Genomic DNA, 20699 nt, shown 5'->3' on the forward strand with positions numbered 1-20699 from the left:
TTGGTAGGCGCTATATCTATCTATCTATCTATCTATCTATCTATCTATCTATCTATCTATCTATCTATCTATCTATCTATCTATCTATCTATCTATCTATCTATCTATCTATAAATAAAAAATACGCGTGTGTACTGTAAAAGTATTTGAAGAGGTCAGCGAGTCAGGAATAAACTTCGATAGTAAATCTTTGTAGCGATCTTTTAATGAGCTCATAGTATGCACAGCCCCCCGCACCCCCACCCCGCCCCCTCTCTCCCTCTCCCCCTCTCCCCCTCTCCCTCTCCCTGACGAGTGCATTGGCAGGGCTTTTAAAAAGGCCATGGAGCAGTGTGGGGATTGGGTTTTATTTTTGGAACCGAGTGGGATCTGATCGCCTTGTTAGGTCTGTTATAACATTTCCAACACCCCCGTCTAAAAGGAGAGAGGGAGAGAGGGAGGCAGGGACTGAGGAAAAGTGACTTTCCTCCCTTAAATCATTACAATAATGCCTGGCATGTCGGCTGAGAGATTACAATCGGATTCTCCAAAAACCACGTAGCCAAGATCAACTTTGTTTCCCACCAGAATCCAAAAATCAAACCGAAGAAGGAAAATAGTTGAAGAAGACCCACAATATATATATTTTTCTCTTAAAGGCGCAGTTCTTTTTTGGTGTTTAAATGGCATAAGTGAAGTCGCGTTGTTTGAACTTTTTGAGAGCTTTGGAAAGATAGCAGCCAGAGACTGTAAACAGTAAAACTAAACTAAACAAACACTCATTTTGAGTGCCTAAAAGCAACTACTTTTTAAATGTAACATTTTCTAGGGTTGTGAAAAATTGGCTATTTGTTTATAACATTTTGATTATTATTTAGATAAACCGCAGTTTAATGATGTCATAAAAAGAAACAAACACACAAACCAAAAAGTAAAACAATTCAACAAGTCAATGGTTCTGTCCTGTTGGCTACCGAATTATGCTGAGATAGGAAACCACTGTATATTGGAATTATTAATTTTGGTCTTTAAATTTGCATTCAGTTAGAATTAACGCAGTGAAAAATAGAAGCCATGAGTGGAGGTCGCTTTGAGTTCGATGACGGTGGCGCTTACTGCGGGGGCTGGGAAGGGGGTAAAGCTCACGGACACGGTATCTGCACCGGACCCAAGGGGCAAGGCGAGTTTTCCGGCTCCTGGAACTATGGCTTTGAGGTAGTCGGAGTGTACACTTGGCCCAGTGGAAATACTTACGAGGGCTACTGGTCTCAGGGCAAGCGGCACGGCCTGGGTGTTGAGACAAAAGGACGGTGGGTTTATAAAGGTGAATGGACCCATGGGTTTAAGGGAAGATACGGAACCAGGCTAAGCCAAGGCAGTGGTGCAAAGTATGAAGGAACCTGGAATAACGGGCTACAGGATGGATATGGTACAGAGACATATGCAGATGGAGGTAAGCGCAACTTGACTGACCTATGAAAAAGTGTTGCAAGCGTTTCTTGCTGTAAAAAAATAAAATAAATTAGTTAAAACATAATTTCGGAATTTTTTATGTAGTAAACCAGCATTGACAATACCTACAATGCATCCTAATCTCTTATTCCTGTGTTGTTTCCTGAGCTGTAACAGACCTTGAAGTGGTCATTTATAATCCATTAGTTCTGCAAGTAGGAGCAGGCGCATGCCAGTGGATGATAGGAAACACGGACCAGACGCCGGATCCTATTTTGCACATTAAACAACCGACTTTAATAGAAAGAGAAGGGGGAATACTATGAACTATGAACTGAGTGTATAATTATGAATGAATTAGAAGATTGGGACTGTGAAGTGGGCTATCAACAAGGCCTGCCTATTGATAAACTCTACAGAATACCAACATATAGAGAAACGTGGTGAACATGCACCAATAATAATAATAATAATAATAATAATAATAATAATAATAATAATAATACGTAAGAACAATTATTTTAAAAACTTTGGTTATATGATATGTGCAGTTATGCTGTGTGGCTCTGGGTTCTGTTGGTCTAATGTTGAGTAATTATCATGTATCTCTATCTTTCTTGACCTTTCTGTGACTCAACAGACTTCCCAATTCCATTTGAACCATGTGACCGAATAGCCTTAAGATCGTTGTACTGGTTGGGCCAGCAGCAGAGTTGAAAGGTCACACTGTCAGATTATACAAAGAACCTCAAAGCAAGTTCAAAGACAGAGAGAGAGAAAATGATAATACGTGCATTGTGGAGCAACAGAACCCAGAATCACTCCCAGTGAATGCAAACATCACACAAAGACAAGAGAAAGGGGTATCAAATAAATACAACTACATTTGAAACTACTTGCTCGTTAGGTGTGGTACATTTGCAGTAATATACAGTGACACCGTGATTTTACTATGCTTTAAAGTACAGTGCTATGCTTTTACAGGAAACTGTTATACAGGACAGAATCATACATTTTTTGTTTAATTTATAACACCTGTTATTTTTTTTTCCATAAGGAATTAATAAGACCATCACAACAACTGTTAATGAAACTTCCTAAATAATTTTTAGGAATCAGTGAGGGCAAAGACTTAATGAACCAAGATGGACATTGCCTAGCGGCCCACATTGTAATCTCCTGGGTGATATTACTCGGCACTGGACTACGTTAGAGCATTTTAATTCATGTTGCTTGTCAGAAGGAATATTTTACCCAAGGCTTCTGTAATATTTCTTGAGGCAGACACTGTATAATCAATAACAGAATTGATATTCACTTCCAGTTCCTCCACGGCATATTTGGTTTGGAGTCGACACAGAAGTAAATAATGTGTTGTTTGTTTAAGATTTTATTTTCTATTACCCAGAATGGCTCAAAAGAGTAGCCTCACAAGTCAAACTAGCAGAGGTGTCTCAAATTTTAAATACAAATGAACCATTTGAACCATTATTAACTGGTACAATTACAATAGAAATGTACTTTGGCAACATGTTTTGATAGGACACTTTTTCTTAGTTTATACCCAGAACCTAAAATAAAGCTGGCTGGACACAAATTAATGTGACGTGAAGGTAATGTGTTAAATGACCAGCAGGTGGAAGAAGAGCACTCACTGTGTGATACAGTACTTTATCCAACAGGGGGCAGGGGAGAGTATAGCCATTGGAAGACTTCAAAAGCTGTCAACCTGTATTGAAGTAAACCTATAAAATAAAAAGCTGTAATTTGTTAATTGACAAATGGAAAGCTTAGGAGCACTCATTGTGATGAAGCATTAGTTCCAACAGGGGCAGGGGAAGACAAAGAGAAAGACTTCAAAAGCTGTCAATCTGCTTAGAAAATAATGACTTATAGATGTTGCTAATTTGAAGTCAGGGTCATTTCTTTGAAAGTTCTATTTTTGATAGTTTCCGACAGGCTGTGATTGCAATAGTCGTTAACAACTGACTAGGTCTAACTGCTGTGATGGTATGGCTGGTTAACTGACACCATAACTGATAGATATGCCTAGCTCTGTAGTCTGAACATTCTTTTAGAAAAGGCCAATCACATTTTACATTGCTTGTGAGAGAACCAATAGGATTCTTTATTTATTTGTATTTTTGTGTCAAGCAGAGTTGTAACACATTGGCATATACCCTTAGAATTCTGAAGGCAAGTTGGCTGTGAAATAGTTAAACGAGAAGCAACGTGTTACCACAGATGAGTTTTGGTATAATGCCCATTGCCAAGGTAACCACCTAACAAAGAAATATGGGACAGTCTAAAAGTGACTATGATTAGTATTCTCAGTGAACTTCTGGGTTGAATAGAACACACACTGAGTGTCAAACACATGTAGTTTATTCAGTGGATTTGTGGTTCAGTTGAACCTCAAAGTTCTGTAAAACGAGTGTCCTTATGTCCTTATGGTTTTAAGCTGGTAATATCAGTCTTCAAATTAAAAACAAGCAATACAATATGGGCCAAGAAGCCAAGCATAAATTACACGACCCCATAAACGCACACCCACACTAGTATTACTTAATAAGGCATTGGTAACAGTATGTAGGCTACTCCTCATTTTTTTATGCACAAGTCAAATGAAACAAGTGGTAAAATAGCACATGTATTATTAGAGAGATGATTCATTGCAGGCTGTATGTTTCTAGTGGTATTTTTTAAAGTATTAGTGTGCTGTATCCAAGCTTTAACTAATGCACAGGTTGTTGTTTTTTTTTTGTGTTGCTGGGAAAGCCCTCTGAGACGCATCTGATTTCCAGCTAGGCTGCACCGCCAATGAGTTTTACTTCCCAGGCAATGAAGGGAACAGAAGGTCAAGGCACTTGCCTAAGGTCACACAGTGCAGCCATTGCCTGAGCCAGAATGTATTTATCTATTTTATCTGGAAAAACGTTATCAGGACTGATACAGCTGTCTAATATTGACAAGCAGTATACATGCTCAATTCAATTCACTTTTACCTGGGAAAGGGCCTTTTAGGAAAATAGAAGCAATACACAATGTGAAAGAGTGGCAGTATTTAAAATCATGTCACAAGAATCTTTCTTTAATTATACTTGCATGCCAGTGAAGTGATGAGAATGAAGCCCTGCTGACTGCAATAACATCCCGCTAAATTTAGACTAGAGCAGCACGTTATGAGTTGAAAACAGACACCAAGCTTTTTGGTTGAAATATATATTTATATTCAGGGTTTTAATCGATTAATGATTAATCGATTAACCACACCTGTGGGCTTTGATTGATTAAAAGTAATTGATCGATTATTCTTGTCTACCTGTGTGCGGTATTTAAAAAAACGGTGCGTGAAAAAGAAATCTTGTAAAATGGTGGAGGGGACGTCTAAAGACCTTGGCAAAAGGACAACTGGAAGGTATACCCGATATTTCACAATATCTTACAATGAATACCATACAAGGTCTCAGAATGAAGACAAAAAGACTGAAACTTGCAAAATGTGCTCATCGGTGCTTTCCTTTCTCTTAAAGCTATGCATGGCCAGCTAATTTATTGTAATCAATACTAGTCAGTGTATGAATTGTCTTTTACCTTTAAAGGAAGCCTTGTGTTTCATCAACTATTTGATCTATTATACACACAGTAACCCATCGTTAGTAAAGCACTTCATAGAAATGGACTAAATTGAATCTTGCTGCTTGTGGATTCTTAAGATAGTGTTAAACTATGTGTCAGGAAATAATAGAAATAGATAGATCCCACTGTTCCTTGAAGATGGGATGCAGGTGTTGATGGGATGCAGGTGTTGTATTCATAGCATTAAGAAAATGGTATTTATTCCAGGCTACTCTCTAAAAGTAAGCGTCCACTGTATATTCAGCAATACAGTATATGCAAAATATATAAAAAGCCTATGTTCTTTAAAAGTGCTATTTTACATTAGATTTTTTGTTCATGTTGTTATAGAATTGGCATTGTGTCAGATTTCATGTATGGTTTTAATAAGAAATGAATCTATGTTAATATGTCTTTCTTTGTAAAAACAAAAATGAATAAATAATTGTCAAGAGGTTCAAGTTTAGTTTTGTATTGCTTTAAAGTTGCTATTACTACAGTAGTTGGGTCATCCTGAACTTCATTATAAAACACTCAGCAATGCTTCATTTAGAAATACTTAAAGCAACGTAATTAATTCAACCACAGAGTATTGACTAGAGGTGTTTTTCAATGTCTTAAGTATCTTTAATTGAAAAGACACTGAAATATACGTGTGGTCAAAATGTTTGTCATTTAATTTATTACATTTATTTTGGGATTTCTAAATACTGTGGTGTCACAAAGTCTGTGATTTTAATAATATTTCTATATGGGAGGCACCTAGACTCAGTTTATTTAAAAAAAAATCAATCTGTATGTCTGTATGTTTGTATGTAAGATTATAGAAGTGTATGCAAGGACACTCTTAGAATCAAGATTTTATTGGTTACATTGCATTCTAGAAGTGTATGCAAGGACACTCTTAGAATCAAGATTTTATTGGTTACATTGCATTCTAGAAGTGTATGCAAGGACACTCTTAGAATCAAGCTTTTATTGATTACATTGCATTCTAGAAGTGTATGCAAGGACACTCTTAGAATCAAGATTTTATTGGTTACATTGCATTCTAGAAGTGTATGCAAGGACACTCTTAGAATCAAGCTTTTATTGGTTACATTTTTTTTTTTTTAATAATGCATGAATATTTCCTCTCCTCTTTACCCCCAGCATCGGGCATTAGCAGTGTGATGCAGTGGAAGGCAGCATGTCGTTAACCCGTCTTGCCAGCATAAAGAACTCAAAGTTATTTTGCCAACCATAACAGCATTGTATGAATGGCAATATTGTATTTACTTTTTAAATTTAGAAAAAAAAAATGTTTTGACTGCACTAAAGGTGTCGAATCAGTGAAAATAACTTATTAGTTGTTGTTAATCCTACTTATACATTTTCTGATTCAACTGATAATCCAGGATTTTAATTACTTATCTGAACACCTTACAAGGCTCCACACTACTATATTCAACACTGAAGCACTTGGTTGGAACAAGTGCTAGACTGGAACGAAGAGTACCACTAGTCTAGACTTCTAGACTGTTCCCATTTACTTTTCCCTTGGAAAATTCCCCTTATCTTTTGGTCACATAGATTGATACCACACTCATATTCATGTACCCTATGGAATTGGAAATATGATATGAGTATTTTACTATTCCATGGGATTATTTGGAAGTTCATGGTATTATCAAGAGTTCTTTACCACTGTAACACATATAAGCTTCTCCTGCCTCTTTTGTTTTCCAGGAACTTTTCAAGGCCAGTTCACAGGTGGGATGCGTCATGGCTATGGTGTCCGGCAGAGCGTTCCTTATGGGATGGCGGCTGTGGTCCGCTCCCCTCTCCGCACCTCTCTCACCTCCCTGCGTAGCGAGCACAGCAACGGCACCCTTCTGCAGCAGGACATCCCTATCATCACCACGACCCCCGCCTCCCCCAGCCAGGACGCCCCCCAAGTCCCTGTCTATGCGATCCCCACCCGTGGGGGATTCGCCCTGACCCTCCACGTGGATCCAGAGACCACCAAACCCAAGAAGAAGGGGCTTTTTCGTAGAGGCTCCCTACTGGGGAAGCTGAAGAAATCCGAGTCCAGGACCTCTCTCTCCAGCCAGAAGAGCAAAATTAGCTTCCTAAAGAGCGAGTCTGGCCTCAGCTCTGCTGCCAGCGACGCCAACTCCACTATAAGCTTTGGGGAGGGGACCGAGGGAGGAGAAGACTTCCCGCCTGTGGAGTCGGACATCGACGCCACCACCACAGAGGTCTACACTGGGGAGTGGAAGAACGACAAGCGGTCAGGGTACGGGATCAGCGAGCGATCCAGTGGGCTCAAGTACGAAGGGGAGTGGCTGGATAATCAGAGGCATGGATACGGCTGCACAACGCTCCCGGAAGGGAGGAAAGAAGAAGGCAAGTACAGGAATAACATGCTTGTGAAAGGGATGAAGAAGAGGGTAATACCCCTGAAGAGCACAAAGATACGACAGAAGGTGGACAGGAGTGTGGAAGGAGCTCAGAGAGCAGCAGCTATTGCCAGGCAGAAAGCAGAGATTTCAGCCTCAAGGTAGGTACTGGAACACGATGCAACATGCTTGAATAGACCGATCCTCCCCCCCCTTATGAAGTGTATTATGTTTGACATTATGTTCTGCGTGGTGCTATTCTAATGGGTTGCTCTTTAGCCTTTTTTGTTGCTCTGTAAGGAACAATATATCAGTATATACTGTAAATGTGTGAGATTTTTTATATTCCAGTTTTACTTAAAATAACAGTGGGTAGTGTTTTATGGTTAAAATAAAATCATCATTCGCTAATGTAGGGTAATAGTATATCTGATCGTTTTAATAAATGGCACTTTAGAGCAGGTAAATAACGTTGCCATATTTTCTGATTTAATCTACCCCTGAGTGTTTGAAGTTATGTAGGGGCCTTTTTTTCTGAATGCATTTTTATTTCGATGAAGTTCAGTGATTAAATAGAACTATTAACATCACTGTTATACATGTACTAAATAAAAAGAATACAAGGACATTTTTAGACAGCAAATCACATGCAGAACAAAATGGGAAACACCATAGGGACAGTGCTTGTTAAATGAAGGAGCGTTTCAACAGACTATAATTATAATTAGCAATAAGTGATTAAAATGCCTGGATTACACTTTAAAATAAGTGTCAATAATTCCCATTACATGTATGAACTATACATTTCCTATTGATTGATTAAGGTTAGTGTTGATTACTTCAATTGAATTTAATAGTGAAATCATATGAATGTTCATATGTAATTACATTTTAATTAAAGACACTTATGAGTGTTACCAGTGCATGTCATATTTTGGATTAATATAAATGATGCTCGTGAATATCCAAACGCTCCATAATGGACGGATCTGTATGCTGTTTACCTTCATGGATGAAACAAGAGAGCGTATGACCTGTTATACAGTTTGTCTCAATAGGATAATATTTATGTTTGAATGCCAGCCAGTCGATGTTCTGGATCTCATCAATATTCACTTTGTAATAAATTGAGTTTGGTAGTTGCTGTGAAGTTGGACCACTGCCTTGTATGGAGATCTGTGGACAAATGGAAAGTATAATTAGTGCCCATAAAACATGTGTTTGGGGTTTTAGACTGTGGTTGACTTTCTGAAGTTGTTAAAATATACAGGTACAAAAAAATTAAATAAGGCTCTTTATGTAATACAAGTAAATATTACCGTTGTGACGAAGATGGGCATTGAATTCTATGGTGCAGAATCTCTTAACACAGCAATGAGAAAAGATTTCAGTTACAAACAGAAAAAGCCATGGAGACCAAGTGAACATACCTCTACCTGACCTTTCCAACAGCGTCTGCAACCGAACCACAACAGGAATACCAATGCATAGTTTTATAGTCGGGTCTCTTTATGTTGAAGATTATGGTATTAAGCACTGGAAAACCTAAAGCTGGAGAAATCCTGTAAATACTGTTCAGGGGACTATTATGCAATTGTCAGAACTGAATCTATTCAAATCAGGTCGTCCATCTTTATAGATCACTTTTTGCTTAAAAATACTTTAAAACAGATTCACTCACAAAGATATTTGGGCTGAATTCCAAAGCTTTTCATTCTCAAAAGGAGAAAAACACCAGTTGAAGTATCAAAAACAGAAAATAAATACATTCTGTATTTAATATGAACCAGTTTCGTTGTTTATTTCTCATTTTTGTACCCTGCAAAGTTGTTGTGTTACCTTTTATCTTACACTTTGAAAATCATCCCTGGTCAGATACTAAAGGAACTCAGGAGACCCAAAATACGATAAAGCACTAAATACTACTCTTTTATTTTTTACAGTGGCTAAAATTGCCAAAGAGCAAAGACTTCAACATAAGCAAAAATCTCCTTCTGTCAGGCTTTGTAGCTGGAAGACTGTACTTCACTCCCTGCTTCTCTGTCCCCAACACAATGCTGTGTCGGTCCCAGTCAAACACACACTAATCACATCCATTCACCTGTATTTATAATGGGGTGGCAAGGTCATTGATTAATTGATTGATTGAAGACGCAGTCATTGATAGAATTCCACACATTCTCATGTGGGGATTTATGGGAATGAATGTTGTCAGCTTGTTTCACAGACACGGATTAGCATTCTTGGACCACTTCACCAAGGGTAACATTAGACACTCCATGTGGAACCAGCCATTATAATCAGCCAAATGTGCAGGATTTTCTCACCATTGTGTATACTTTCAATGCCTGTAAAAAAAACTTTTTAAAAAGCTGTTTTGCTGGCCATCGCAAACTAACTGTTGTTAAATAATAGTAAAAATAATAATTTTCAGCCAATGGTGTTTCAGCCTGGTTCTGAGTATGTAACATTTTTTATATATATATATATATATATATATATATATATATATATATATATATATATATATATATATATATATATATATATACAATATATATATATAATGTCTTTGTAAGACTTGTGCAAAACACAAGGGTGATAAAAATATTTTATACAATACATTTTTTAATGTCAACACAAAATACACACACCCAATATGACTGTTAATAGAACTGTACGATCTGTATATATCTCCTGAAATTGAAGTGTTGAATGATGTTTCATAATTCCTGGACTGTGGGCGTGTTGTTGATGTGTCTATAAGGGCCTTGTCTACAGGGGCCAACCACTGTAGTGAGGTAAGAGAATATAAATACATGCTGCCCATTCAGTACTCAAATCAGTGTTACCTAATGCTCCCTTTTGACATTCAGTATTTCGACTTGCGCTTTGCAGAATGAGGAATGAGAAACTCCATTGGGGCAGAGTGTAAATGACGCACACAGGGCCAGAGTGAGCACAGCGCCCTGACTAAATAAGGAAACGCACAGGGTTGCTGTATCACAATCACAGGGGAATGCAACAGCTGACAGCTCCCTTCCCCAGCTCTCACTTAGACCTCCACAAGCCAGATGGATCTGCTGCTTCTGCTACAGCAGCCTGCTTTATGATTAAGGTTCTTGGGTTTCCAAAAAAGAGGAGCCTGCCAGCACAAACACAACTGCAACTTTTAGAAGTTTCTCACTGCAGTAGCTGCTGCCTGCTGTGCACTGCATACTGTGGCAAACTTATTTTTTAACACACTCACAATTATTATTATTTATTTCTTAGCAGACACCCTTATCCAGGGCGACTTACAATTGTTACAAGATGTCACATTATTTTTACACACAATTACCCATTTATACAGTTGGGTTTTTACTGGAGCAATCTAGGTAAAGTACCTTGCTCAAGGGTACAGCAGCAGTGTTCCCCACCTGGGATTGAACCCACGACCCTCCGGTCAAGAGTCCAGAGCCCTAACCACTACTCTACAATTGCTTTCCGGGTTCAACCAATTTTCTGGTGTAAATACAAGTCAGTCATACTTTAGTTTACACATGCTATGTTTCCATACATTTTTTTGTATCTATTTAGAGTAAGAACGTGTTCAGTCCTATTACAATCAGATCCTGCCAGAAACATCAAACATATTTTTATCCGTTTAAGAAAAAGGGACTTTGGTTGTGAGTTTGGTGTTTGTACCATGTACACAATAATAGCCCGTATCTGAATCAACAGTTGTTAGATTCCTCAGGTAGCCTTGGTCATTGAAAAAAAACAAAAACCCTCTTTCCTGTAAATACCATGGTTAGCATGACCTGCCTTAATGGTCAGCAAAGCATCTGTTCAATAGAGCTGGATCTAAAAACTGTATGTTCTTGTTATAAATAACCCTAATCTAAAAATAGGGTTGTCAATTCTGAAACCTCTGAATGTGCAAAGCCAGCCCTTCCAGAATGATGAAACAAAGATGTTCCTCCTTCTTATTGGGTGTCTACTTGTGAAGTATTTCACATTAATTAACAGTCTCACAATCTGGTGCTGTTGCTGTCCATTAACTTTCATCAGCTCTGAGATTCAAAAACGATCCCCCAAACGTTTGAGAGAAACTCAGACTGCAGAACGTATATATCTGTTTGCATTGGTAATACGATATTGAAAAGTGATCTTTCACAGTGATCTGTGAAATCGAACAGAGCTGTCATTATCCTGGTTTTCTACTTCAGGACCTCAGCATTCTCAGCAGTGGTACCACAGATTGCATTTAGAACTGCTGCACACCATCTTATACATAGAACAGAGCTGTCATCATCCTGGTTTTCTACTTCAGGACCTCAGCATTCTCAGCAGTGGTACCACAGATTGCATTTAGAACTGCTGCACAGCATCTTATACATAGAACAGAGCTGTCATCATCCTGGTGTTCTACTTCAGGACCTCAGCATTCTCAGCAGTGGTACCACAGATTGCATTTAGAACTGCTGCACAGCATCTTATACATAGAACAGAGCTGTCATCATCCCGGTGTTCTACTTCAGGAGCTCAGCATTCTCAGCAGTGGTACCACAGATTGCATTTAGAACCGCTGCACACCATCTTATACATAGAACAGAGCTCTCATCATCCTGGTGTTCTACTTCAGGACCTCAACATTCTCAGCAGTGGTACCACAGATTGCATTTAGAACTCCTGCACACTTATACTGATCTAATACAGCACTGTGTTACTGTGGTGCGTTGCCAGTGTGTTATGGTCCATATCTTAACTTCTGCAGGTACAGCAAAACATGGGCTCATACTATTGCAGCTACTGTTGCCCCTGTTGTACAGAAACATTGTATTGCCGTTATGATTTTGATAGAAGACCAATTGGTAAGGGTATAGCTCTTTTATATTTAACAGTTTTTTGTTTTGCTGAAAAGCTTTAATACAGTAGTTGTACATGCGAGTATATGATTCCTTTGCCTATTAAGGGGTGCATTGACTGGGTTGGGTATTGTATCCTGTTGCTTGCGTCCTCATTGCTTGCGTCCTCATGTTTCAAAACCAAGACTTTGCCAAGTTGATAAGAAACAAAAGCATTTGCGTGTGATTTGTTGTAGGGTGCCAGTAGACGGTAGGGTTGGGTGAGGTAGAGCCTGTTCACTACTGCCACCATGACTTTGCAACCCACTGGCTTGGATTGCCAACTTCAATGGCCAATAGTGGGGTCTGTATACAGTGGTGGCAATAACTACATGTAAGGTACACAAATAAATCTAGACAGTATTGTAGTGCAGTTTAGAAAACATATACAATACCTGTACTAGATGTGTTTCAAGGTTATATTCCAGGGCATTTGACATGCCAGGTAATTTGGCTATGGTACTGAAGCAAGCTCCTACAAAACTATTCTTTACCTTCTTCAAAATGTTGTCTACATCAAATATTTGCACATACAAAATATTCAAAATGGGGCTAAAAGACACAAAAGTCATTTTTTCTTGGGTCACAATGAGAGACATATTATGGTCATTGGTGGACTGGTGGGCATTCCTAACTGTGGTCGGCATACATCACGTACCTGAAAAAGCTTCCAAGTTCAATATCTATCGTGGCTTTAAGAGTATACCAAGAGACCAAATGGTGGCATTCTTTGACTATATACACGGCTTGCTTGTCATAGACATATAGGCACAACATTGAGTTACTTCATCTAAATAAGGCAGTGTACTAATATTGCTGGGGAGTGTCTGTTTCAGTAATTTTGGGGTAAGTAGTTATGAAACAGTAGTTACTTATCCCTGAAACCTCCTCTCTTTGAGCATGAAAAGGTTATTTTCCTAGAAATGCACCGGTGCCCATGAACTGACACCCACCCTGGCTAGAGAGAAATGGTGTGTAGCAGAAGGTTTGCTGTGAAATAGCCATCTGCTCGAGCCTTTAACTCCCGCATCAGGAAGGATGTGCCCGCTGCGTGAGCGAGAAAGGTTCCATACAGTATAGGAATAATAATAATAATAATAATAATAATAATAATAATAATAATAATAATAAAAACTTATCAGATTGTCTAAGCACATTGGGTTTTTAGTATCCCATCAAAAAAAAAAAAAAAATATATATATATATATATATATATATATAACTTTAATAGGCCACACATGCAATTATTAAAAAATAGTAAGAGAAAGGGAACACACAGCCGCAAATGGTAAAATGCATGAGACTGTTTAAGATGCCTAATTAAAAGCACAGTTGATCTAACATGTCCAGGTATAAATGACAAATCTAATGCATGTGTGTAATTATTTTGTGTGTGTATATATATATATATATATATATATATATATATATATATATATATATATATATATATATATATATAGATACAGCTTTGTAGTGTTGCTGAGACTCAGAGTAGTATCTGTTAAGAAAGCGGTTTGTACTGTACACTAGTTTGTAATGAGATCATCAGGAAGCAGTCGTAACAAGGGAATCCCTTGTGAAGAAAGTTGTGGGATGATGATGTAAGATTTTTTTTTTTAGATCATGTGTGATACTAAAGCCAAATTAAACATAACAGTTTTTCATTCAGTGTGACTGGTAAGGTGTTTGTAATATAAAACTCTTGTTTATTTAGAGAAGAATTACAGGGGGGGATATTTTGCCATTCAAATGAATACAGGCCAATATATATATATATATATATATATATATATATATATATATATATATATATATATATATATATATATATATATATATATATATATTAGTTGTCTTGTCTCATGACTAAAAGCAGCTTTTATGTATTACAGTATACATGTCAGTATACTGTACATGTATTTGCTGGGGGTAGGGTTAGGGAATTTTCGTCCAAATACTTTTTTTGGTTGTAGTGCATCTAAAATATTTGCAATCACTGAGTATCTCATATCATAGCACTTCAATACTAAGAATGCCTGTACTATCACATATAAGATATGAAGAACTACAGTATGCTTGAGTTACTTGGGCTAAGACACTGTTAGCATCCAAATCTAAAATAAAAGTGCTGGTATGATGACTTGTAAAAGACAGCTGGTTGGACTGTCCGTCCCAGGGATTAGTGTCAGTTTAATTGTTCCATGGGGAACTGTCCCCCACTTGCCGACTACTCCTGTAAGGGACAGCTATTTCTGGATCGGTGTAAAGTTACAGTATTTCAAATATTCACAGAGTAATCACAACTACCAAGACTCCCAGAGCTGTTGAAATATTGGTAGCAGTGAACTTTACCCAAAATTCTACAGGGAAACCTGGAGTTACCATACGGTATCCCAGACAGGATAATTGCACTTATAAACGGCTGATCTCACTGATGCCTAGGGAAGGTTCTGATACCAATAAACTTAGTGCTTCTTCACAGCCAATCAAATTGCGTGAAAGTTGCCAGTTAAATGATACTATCACCACATGTTCTTCCCTAATGACATCTAGGTCTTAAATACTACTTATCCAATTTCCACTGGCATTTCTTATTCTCTACTATTCTATGCATACTGTTGATATAAATCATAGTGTAGCTCTTCATTTTGAATGTACAGCTGTGGCGGGGGTGTATTTTACTGACATGCTTGTTTACCCATTTAAACTTGGAATTGTTGAGAAATAAATAGATTGTATAAATAATCAATCCGAATGAAGTCTTACTACCTCTTACCTTCTTGTCTTTGTGAATAGTTTTTGCAGTGCTTTCAAACTGTACTGCCGGTAACGTGTATTTAGTTGGTCCTCAAGGAACTGCTGTTTTCAGCATGTTGGTATTAGACAGCTTGTCATTCAGTCCAGGCATGACAGTGTATGATGTGCATGGTTTCCCTGCATCGGTGACCCTCTGAATACCGTGAATATCCAAAAGTCTTTTAATAGTCTCTAAAGTGCAGAATGACCCTTTGCAATAAAGAGCCATGGAATTTAGAAGCAGCACTTCCTGGAAAGCAGCTCCTCAATTCAGATATTCTTGTTATGAAGACTATGATATTTCAAGACTAATGATTTATTAGAGGTGCTCAATGGATCCCAGGTGTAATATATAAAGCACAATTTGGTTTTTCAAATTGAAAATTGGTCATACCTGGGGTAAAATAGGCCAATCTGTAAATGCACAGATTTACTTATAAAAGTCACCCCCAGTAAAGTGCAGTGTTTGGGGAGATCATAAACTTAGGGAGACCATAAAGTAAATGTGAGCATTTACTGTGTTTGCAATAAATAGATCGATTAACAATACAGTGAGAATGGCAAGATTCTACGTTTTATACCCCCAAACGTTCACAACTTTGAAATAACTGAATTAACCTTTCTGATAATCTTCAATAATGGTTTATTTTTTTCATTTTATTTCTTAGCCGACGTCCTTATCCAGGGCGACTTACAGTTGTTACAAAATACCACATTGCAAAATTTCACATTTACATTTAAGAACGAAGAGCAGTTAAACTTACAGTAAAAATATTTGCTTATAAAAGAGTAAATTCCATTCGGAGCACATAGTAAGTACGATAAATGGATAAGAACGATTTCAAATCAGAGCAATTACAAAAAGAGTGAATAGAGATACCTTTAAGAGTAAAATCAAGTACAAGATACATAGAAGTTATAATTAAGAGGAGTAGTGCAATACGGCAAAATATGGAGCAGTTCAGTGCAAGTACAAGATGATGCAAGTACAGGTACAATTTGTATCCGTGTGGTTGTTGAGACAGGTCCACCGATGTGTGAGATCCGTGGATATATGAGATGTCATTGCATGTGACTAGAATGCATGAATAAAATACAGAAACTAGTGATGCAAATCAAATTAGCGTTTATTTAAGATGTATGCAATACAATATATTACAAAGACAGAAGAACAGTTTACTTTGACTGCGTTACTCCTTGCAAAATCTTTTCAAAATGCAATACACCACCCCGTTTCCCTAGCATTTTCTGTTACCAAAAATAAATAAATACTAATAAAAAAATAAACATACAAGACATGAGTCATTAAATCTCATCTGGCTTAGTGCCACTGGTTCTCAGATGAGCTTACTAAGACATATTTTAAAGAAATTGCAATGGCAAAAACTGTTTCTCTGGAAATTAATAAAACAATTGTAACAGCATAAAAATAGCAAGAGACTACTGAAACTACTCCTTTTTGCTCATCCAATATGTTTAACACTCAGTCACTATAAAATTAGTTTTGGGCACAAAAGCATATGTAGCAAGTTGTGTGATATGTAGCCATTTGGTAAACTAGCCTGTTTTTCTTTGCCTGATATATCTTGAATCATGGCATGTTTTTATATCCCCCATATGGACATTGTGTTTCGCAGACATGTGTCACTTGCTTGTTCTGCAGTGAGACAGCTAATCTAAACATTGACTCTTTGTAGATGGAACTGGGCCGTAACATTCCGAGACAATGAACCAAACATTTATGTCTGAGCAATATGTGTGTGTGTGTGTGTGTGTGTGTGTGTGTGTGTGTCTCAGCTATGCCTGCAGGTGACATGTTTCAGTATCTGTGTAAAAAATATAAAGCAATAAAGTCTTACAGATAATGCAAAAATACTGTAGTAGTGTTCAGAAACACAGAAATGTCCTGTAGTATACTGTAATACATACTGCAGTACTTACTGTCAAATATTGTATGTAACTACAGTGTTTTGCGACAGTACTGTAGTATTTACACACATGATTTATTCAAATGTACTGTATGTACATTGTTATAAGAAATCTGTATTTCTAAAAAACTTCAGGAGATACCTAAACATGCTGTATTAATGTACTTTATAGTTGTAAGTCAGTTGAGCGTGAAATTACCCCAGGTAAAATTACCACATGTAAATTCTTCAGTGGGTCTTTGACTTAATACAGAGGGGTTTAAAACTACTGGGATCATATATCAGAAAGTATTGACACTATAGTTTATATGGTTTTTGTATGGAACAGCTGAATTGAGCAATGGTCAGGATAGGAAGCCTACATCTATGATTATTAGTTATCATATATATTAAATATGTTTTTGTAGGTAGTTTTCCCAAATCTTTTCTCCATAACTGAAAAAAAGCAGTCAGTGGTGCAAATAGGACAGTAAACCACAGATACAAATAGTTTTTGTTTTATCAAACAATACGTACAGTAACTTTCTGAGAACATTACACAAGTGTGTCTGGGACATGCAAAACAGCAGTGAAAAATATGTATTTAGTTATTTCATTTGCATGGACTGATTGTTCAGTATCATTACACTGTAAGTCAGTATCTGGTGCTTCCAGTTACAGAATGTCTAATACATTATGCCTGTCACATTCTCAACCAGGGCAAGGTACCAAAATGAAATTTTTCAATCCACGAAGATCAGATCCTTTTTCATTCCAGACAAGAACACAATCATTTTGCCTCTGAGTTTTGAATATATAATAGCTTTTCTGAAATCCATGCTGAAGCTTAACCTATGCCAATATATATATATATATATATATATATATATATATATATATATATATATATATATATATATATACAGTGAAACTGATACAACATACTGCCTTGGGACCGTAAAAACAGTATGTTATAACCAGATACATGTACATTCCTGCCAAATCAGCACAGAAATCAAAACCTAGTACAGTACTAATTGATTAATGTACATATACAATGTATGTAGTATAAAGGTTTATTACAGAAGAAACAATATAAAACAATGTAACTAGTACTGTACATTACAGTGCAGTATGTAACGTTCTGTATTTTAATTATTTAATACAGTAATTCTATGTTGCCTTGGATAAAGATGGTCAGCTAAATGAATTATATAAAATAACAAAAAACATGTAATTAATGTACTAAATAATACTGTACTGTAATTAATAAAATAAATGAATTAATAAAAAAATACAGTACAGTAGTAATAAATTATAGAAACAATAATAATAATAATAATAATAATAATAATAATAATATACAAGTCAATAAACATTAGCATACAAACTGTCAGTTCAGGTACAGTACAGCTGTAATCATTGCCTCTACACTATTTTAAGAAGTCTTTTAGGCCCTGGCCACATTATCGTTTTAGAACTGAGTTAAGGGTTCAGAACCTGTTTAATAGTACTTAAATTGAACCGTAGGGCAGCAGTGTGGAGTAGTGGTTAGGGCTCTGGACTCTTGACTGGAGGGTCGTGGGTTCAATCCCCAGTGGGGGACACTGCTGCTGTACCCTTGAGCAAGGTACTTTACCTAGATTGCTCCAGTAAAAACCCAACTGTATAAATGGGTAATTGTATGTAAAAAAAATAATGTGATCTCTTGTGTAACAATTGTAAGTTGCCCTGGATAAGGGCGTCTGCTGAGAAATAAATAAATAAGAAATAAATTGATTTGCATCCACACTACGGTTCATAACTGAGTTCAACGACCAAGTTTGAAACTTACTCAGGAGGTCGTCTCAAACTCAGTTGTCGGCATAACTGGGTTAGATAATCTGGTTTAACTGTAATGTGGACGTGAACCGTGTTCTAGTCTGGTTACACAGTATCCTCTGATATCCTCTAGTGCTTTGCGATAGTACGTTGCCAAAATCGGTTTTGAACTCAGTTGTCGATTTTTTTGCTCGTCTGCCTCAGCGACTGCTGCTTTTTAAACTTGACCTCTTTGACAACATAATTCTGACTGCTTTCATCCCTTTAAGATTTCTTCAATAATGTACAGTTTGTCCTTAAGTGAAATTGACGATCGTTTAGTGCTGGCCATGATAATACTGCATAAATTACAGAGAGCAAGGTCAAGTTCAAACAGCAAGAAGTAGGCCTTTGAGTACACAATATGCGCAGCACAGACCACTGCATGCCACTGGGGTGCGTGCGTAATAACAGGAAGTATGCACTATCAGACTATCGTACTATAAGGAGAATTTAAACAGGATTTAATACGATTTTATTCGGTTCCATGATACTGGTTCTTTATAACTTTATATGGGTTTGACTGTATATATATATATACACACAGTCCAATTAAAAATATAAAAGGCCGTAAGTTTGATTACTTGCCCAGGCTTCTTCAATCTTCAGTGTTTTTCATGCCTAACCCTTTCCAAATTCTCTGTATATCAGAAATGCAGTGCACTAAAGAATAACAAGTAGACTGATGGGATGTATAATGGTGTAAAGCTATCACAATGGTAGCACAGCAAGAGTGCTACCTCATCAAGACCACTGTACCGTAATTGCTGATGATGGGGTGGTGTGCTATTGGTTCTGCTAGGGCTTGTCAGGGTAATACACTGGGCTTGAAACTTCTTTTTCTTTCAAATGGGAATTTACGATGCCTTGCTTTGTTCTAAAGGATTTCTTATTTCCACAGGACAGCTCACGCCAAAGCTAAGTCGGAAGCAGCAGATCAGTCGGCCATGGCTGCCAACAATGAGTCGAGCATCGCCAGGGTAGTGTCCAAAGAGCTGTCTCCATCATTCTACCAGCCAGGTACCACAGACTCATGCATGAAATATAAAAGCAGGCCATCAGAAGTGAGGTATACCAGCATAGATCATACAAAAACTTTATGACCAAGATAGGAAACTCCTCTGTTGTTCAACCTAAGATAGTCCCAGCCGCTGTTTGCACACGTTACTGATTTTAATGATTTCAATTGTCATTATTGAGATAAAACAAATAGATTGGATTTCAAAACTCCAGAATTGTTGTCCTAATGTTTAAAGTGGGAATAATGAACAAATACTATAACACTACACAGGTGCTTTCTAACTTGTCTTAAGTAAAACTCTATAAAATTCTGAAACTAAAACAACCAATCACGTTGGTGCTTACCTAAACAATGGAATATAATAGCACGTTCAAATAAAAACAAAAAATAAGCAGATTGATATACTTTAATTGTAATAGCGAGTAAATTTAATCAAAATCTGCTTACCACATTTTTAAAATAACCCGCATGAGCAGTTTAGTCATTGGATAAATAGGTACAAAGAAAGCATACAATAAAGAAATGGACAGAGTCTCTTCATGATGAGCTCCGTCAGGCTGCCAAAGCGTGACCTGAGTGCTACAGAGGAACCATGCCCACCCCAGGATCTCTCAAGCCGCAGATGGAAGAGCAGCTGCCACCAGCAATCCTCTGTAATTGAAACTGACAAAGGGCTCCAGACACTGCTGGATATGAGAGAAACACAACATAAAAAGTCACTAGAATGCAATTGAGTTGTGTGCATGTCCAGTGATAAGTCTTTCTGGTTTCAGCCCATTTCTCTTTAGAATAA

General features: G+C 37.2%; 1 protein-coding gene across 2 annotated transcripts in view; it reads left to right on the top strand.

Annotated features, from left to right (window-relative positions):
- The first annotated feature begins 346 nt into the window (after positions 1 to 346).
- The window catches only part of LOC117432297 (junctophilin-2), a 30630-nt gene continuing 10277 nt past the window's right edge, over positions 347 to 20699 (top strand). The window contains exons 1-3 of one of the 2 annotated variants that reach the window (XR_009309282.1): positions 347 to 1432; positions 6778 to 7591; positions 19792 to 19905. Coding sequence is in view for 1 of the 2 variants with exons in the window: in XM_034905761.2 (XP_034761652.2) it covers positions 1054 to 1432; positions 6778 to 7591; positions 19787 to 19905 (1312 nt within the window). In the remaining variant the exon portion in view is untranslated. Of the gene's footprint in view, positions 1433 to 6777; positions 7592 to 19786; positions 19906 to 20699 lie in introns of both variants that reach the window. The other variant, XM_034905761.2, reaches the window with a different exon arrangement.

This window comes from Acipenser ruthenus, chromosome 29, assembly GCF_902713425.1.
Source record: "Acipenser ruthenus chromosome 29, fAciRut3.2 maternal haplotype, whole genome shotgun sequence".
Taxonomy (NCBI): domain Eukaryota; kingdom Metazoa; phylum Chordata; class Actinopteri; order Acipenseriformes; family Acipenseridae; genus Acipenser; species Acipenser ruthenus.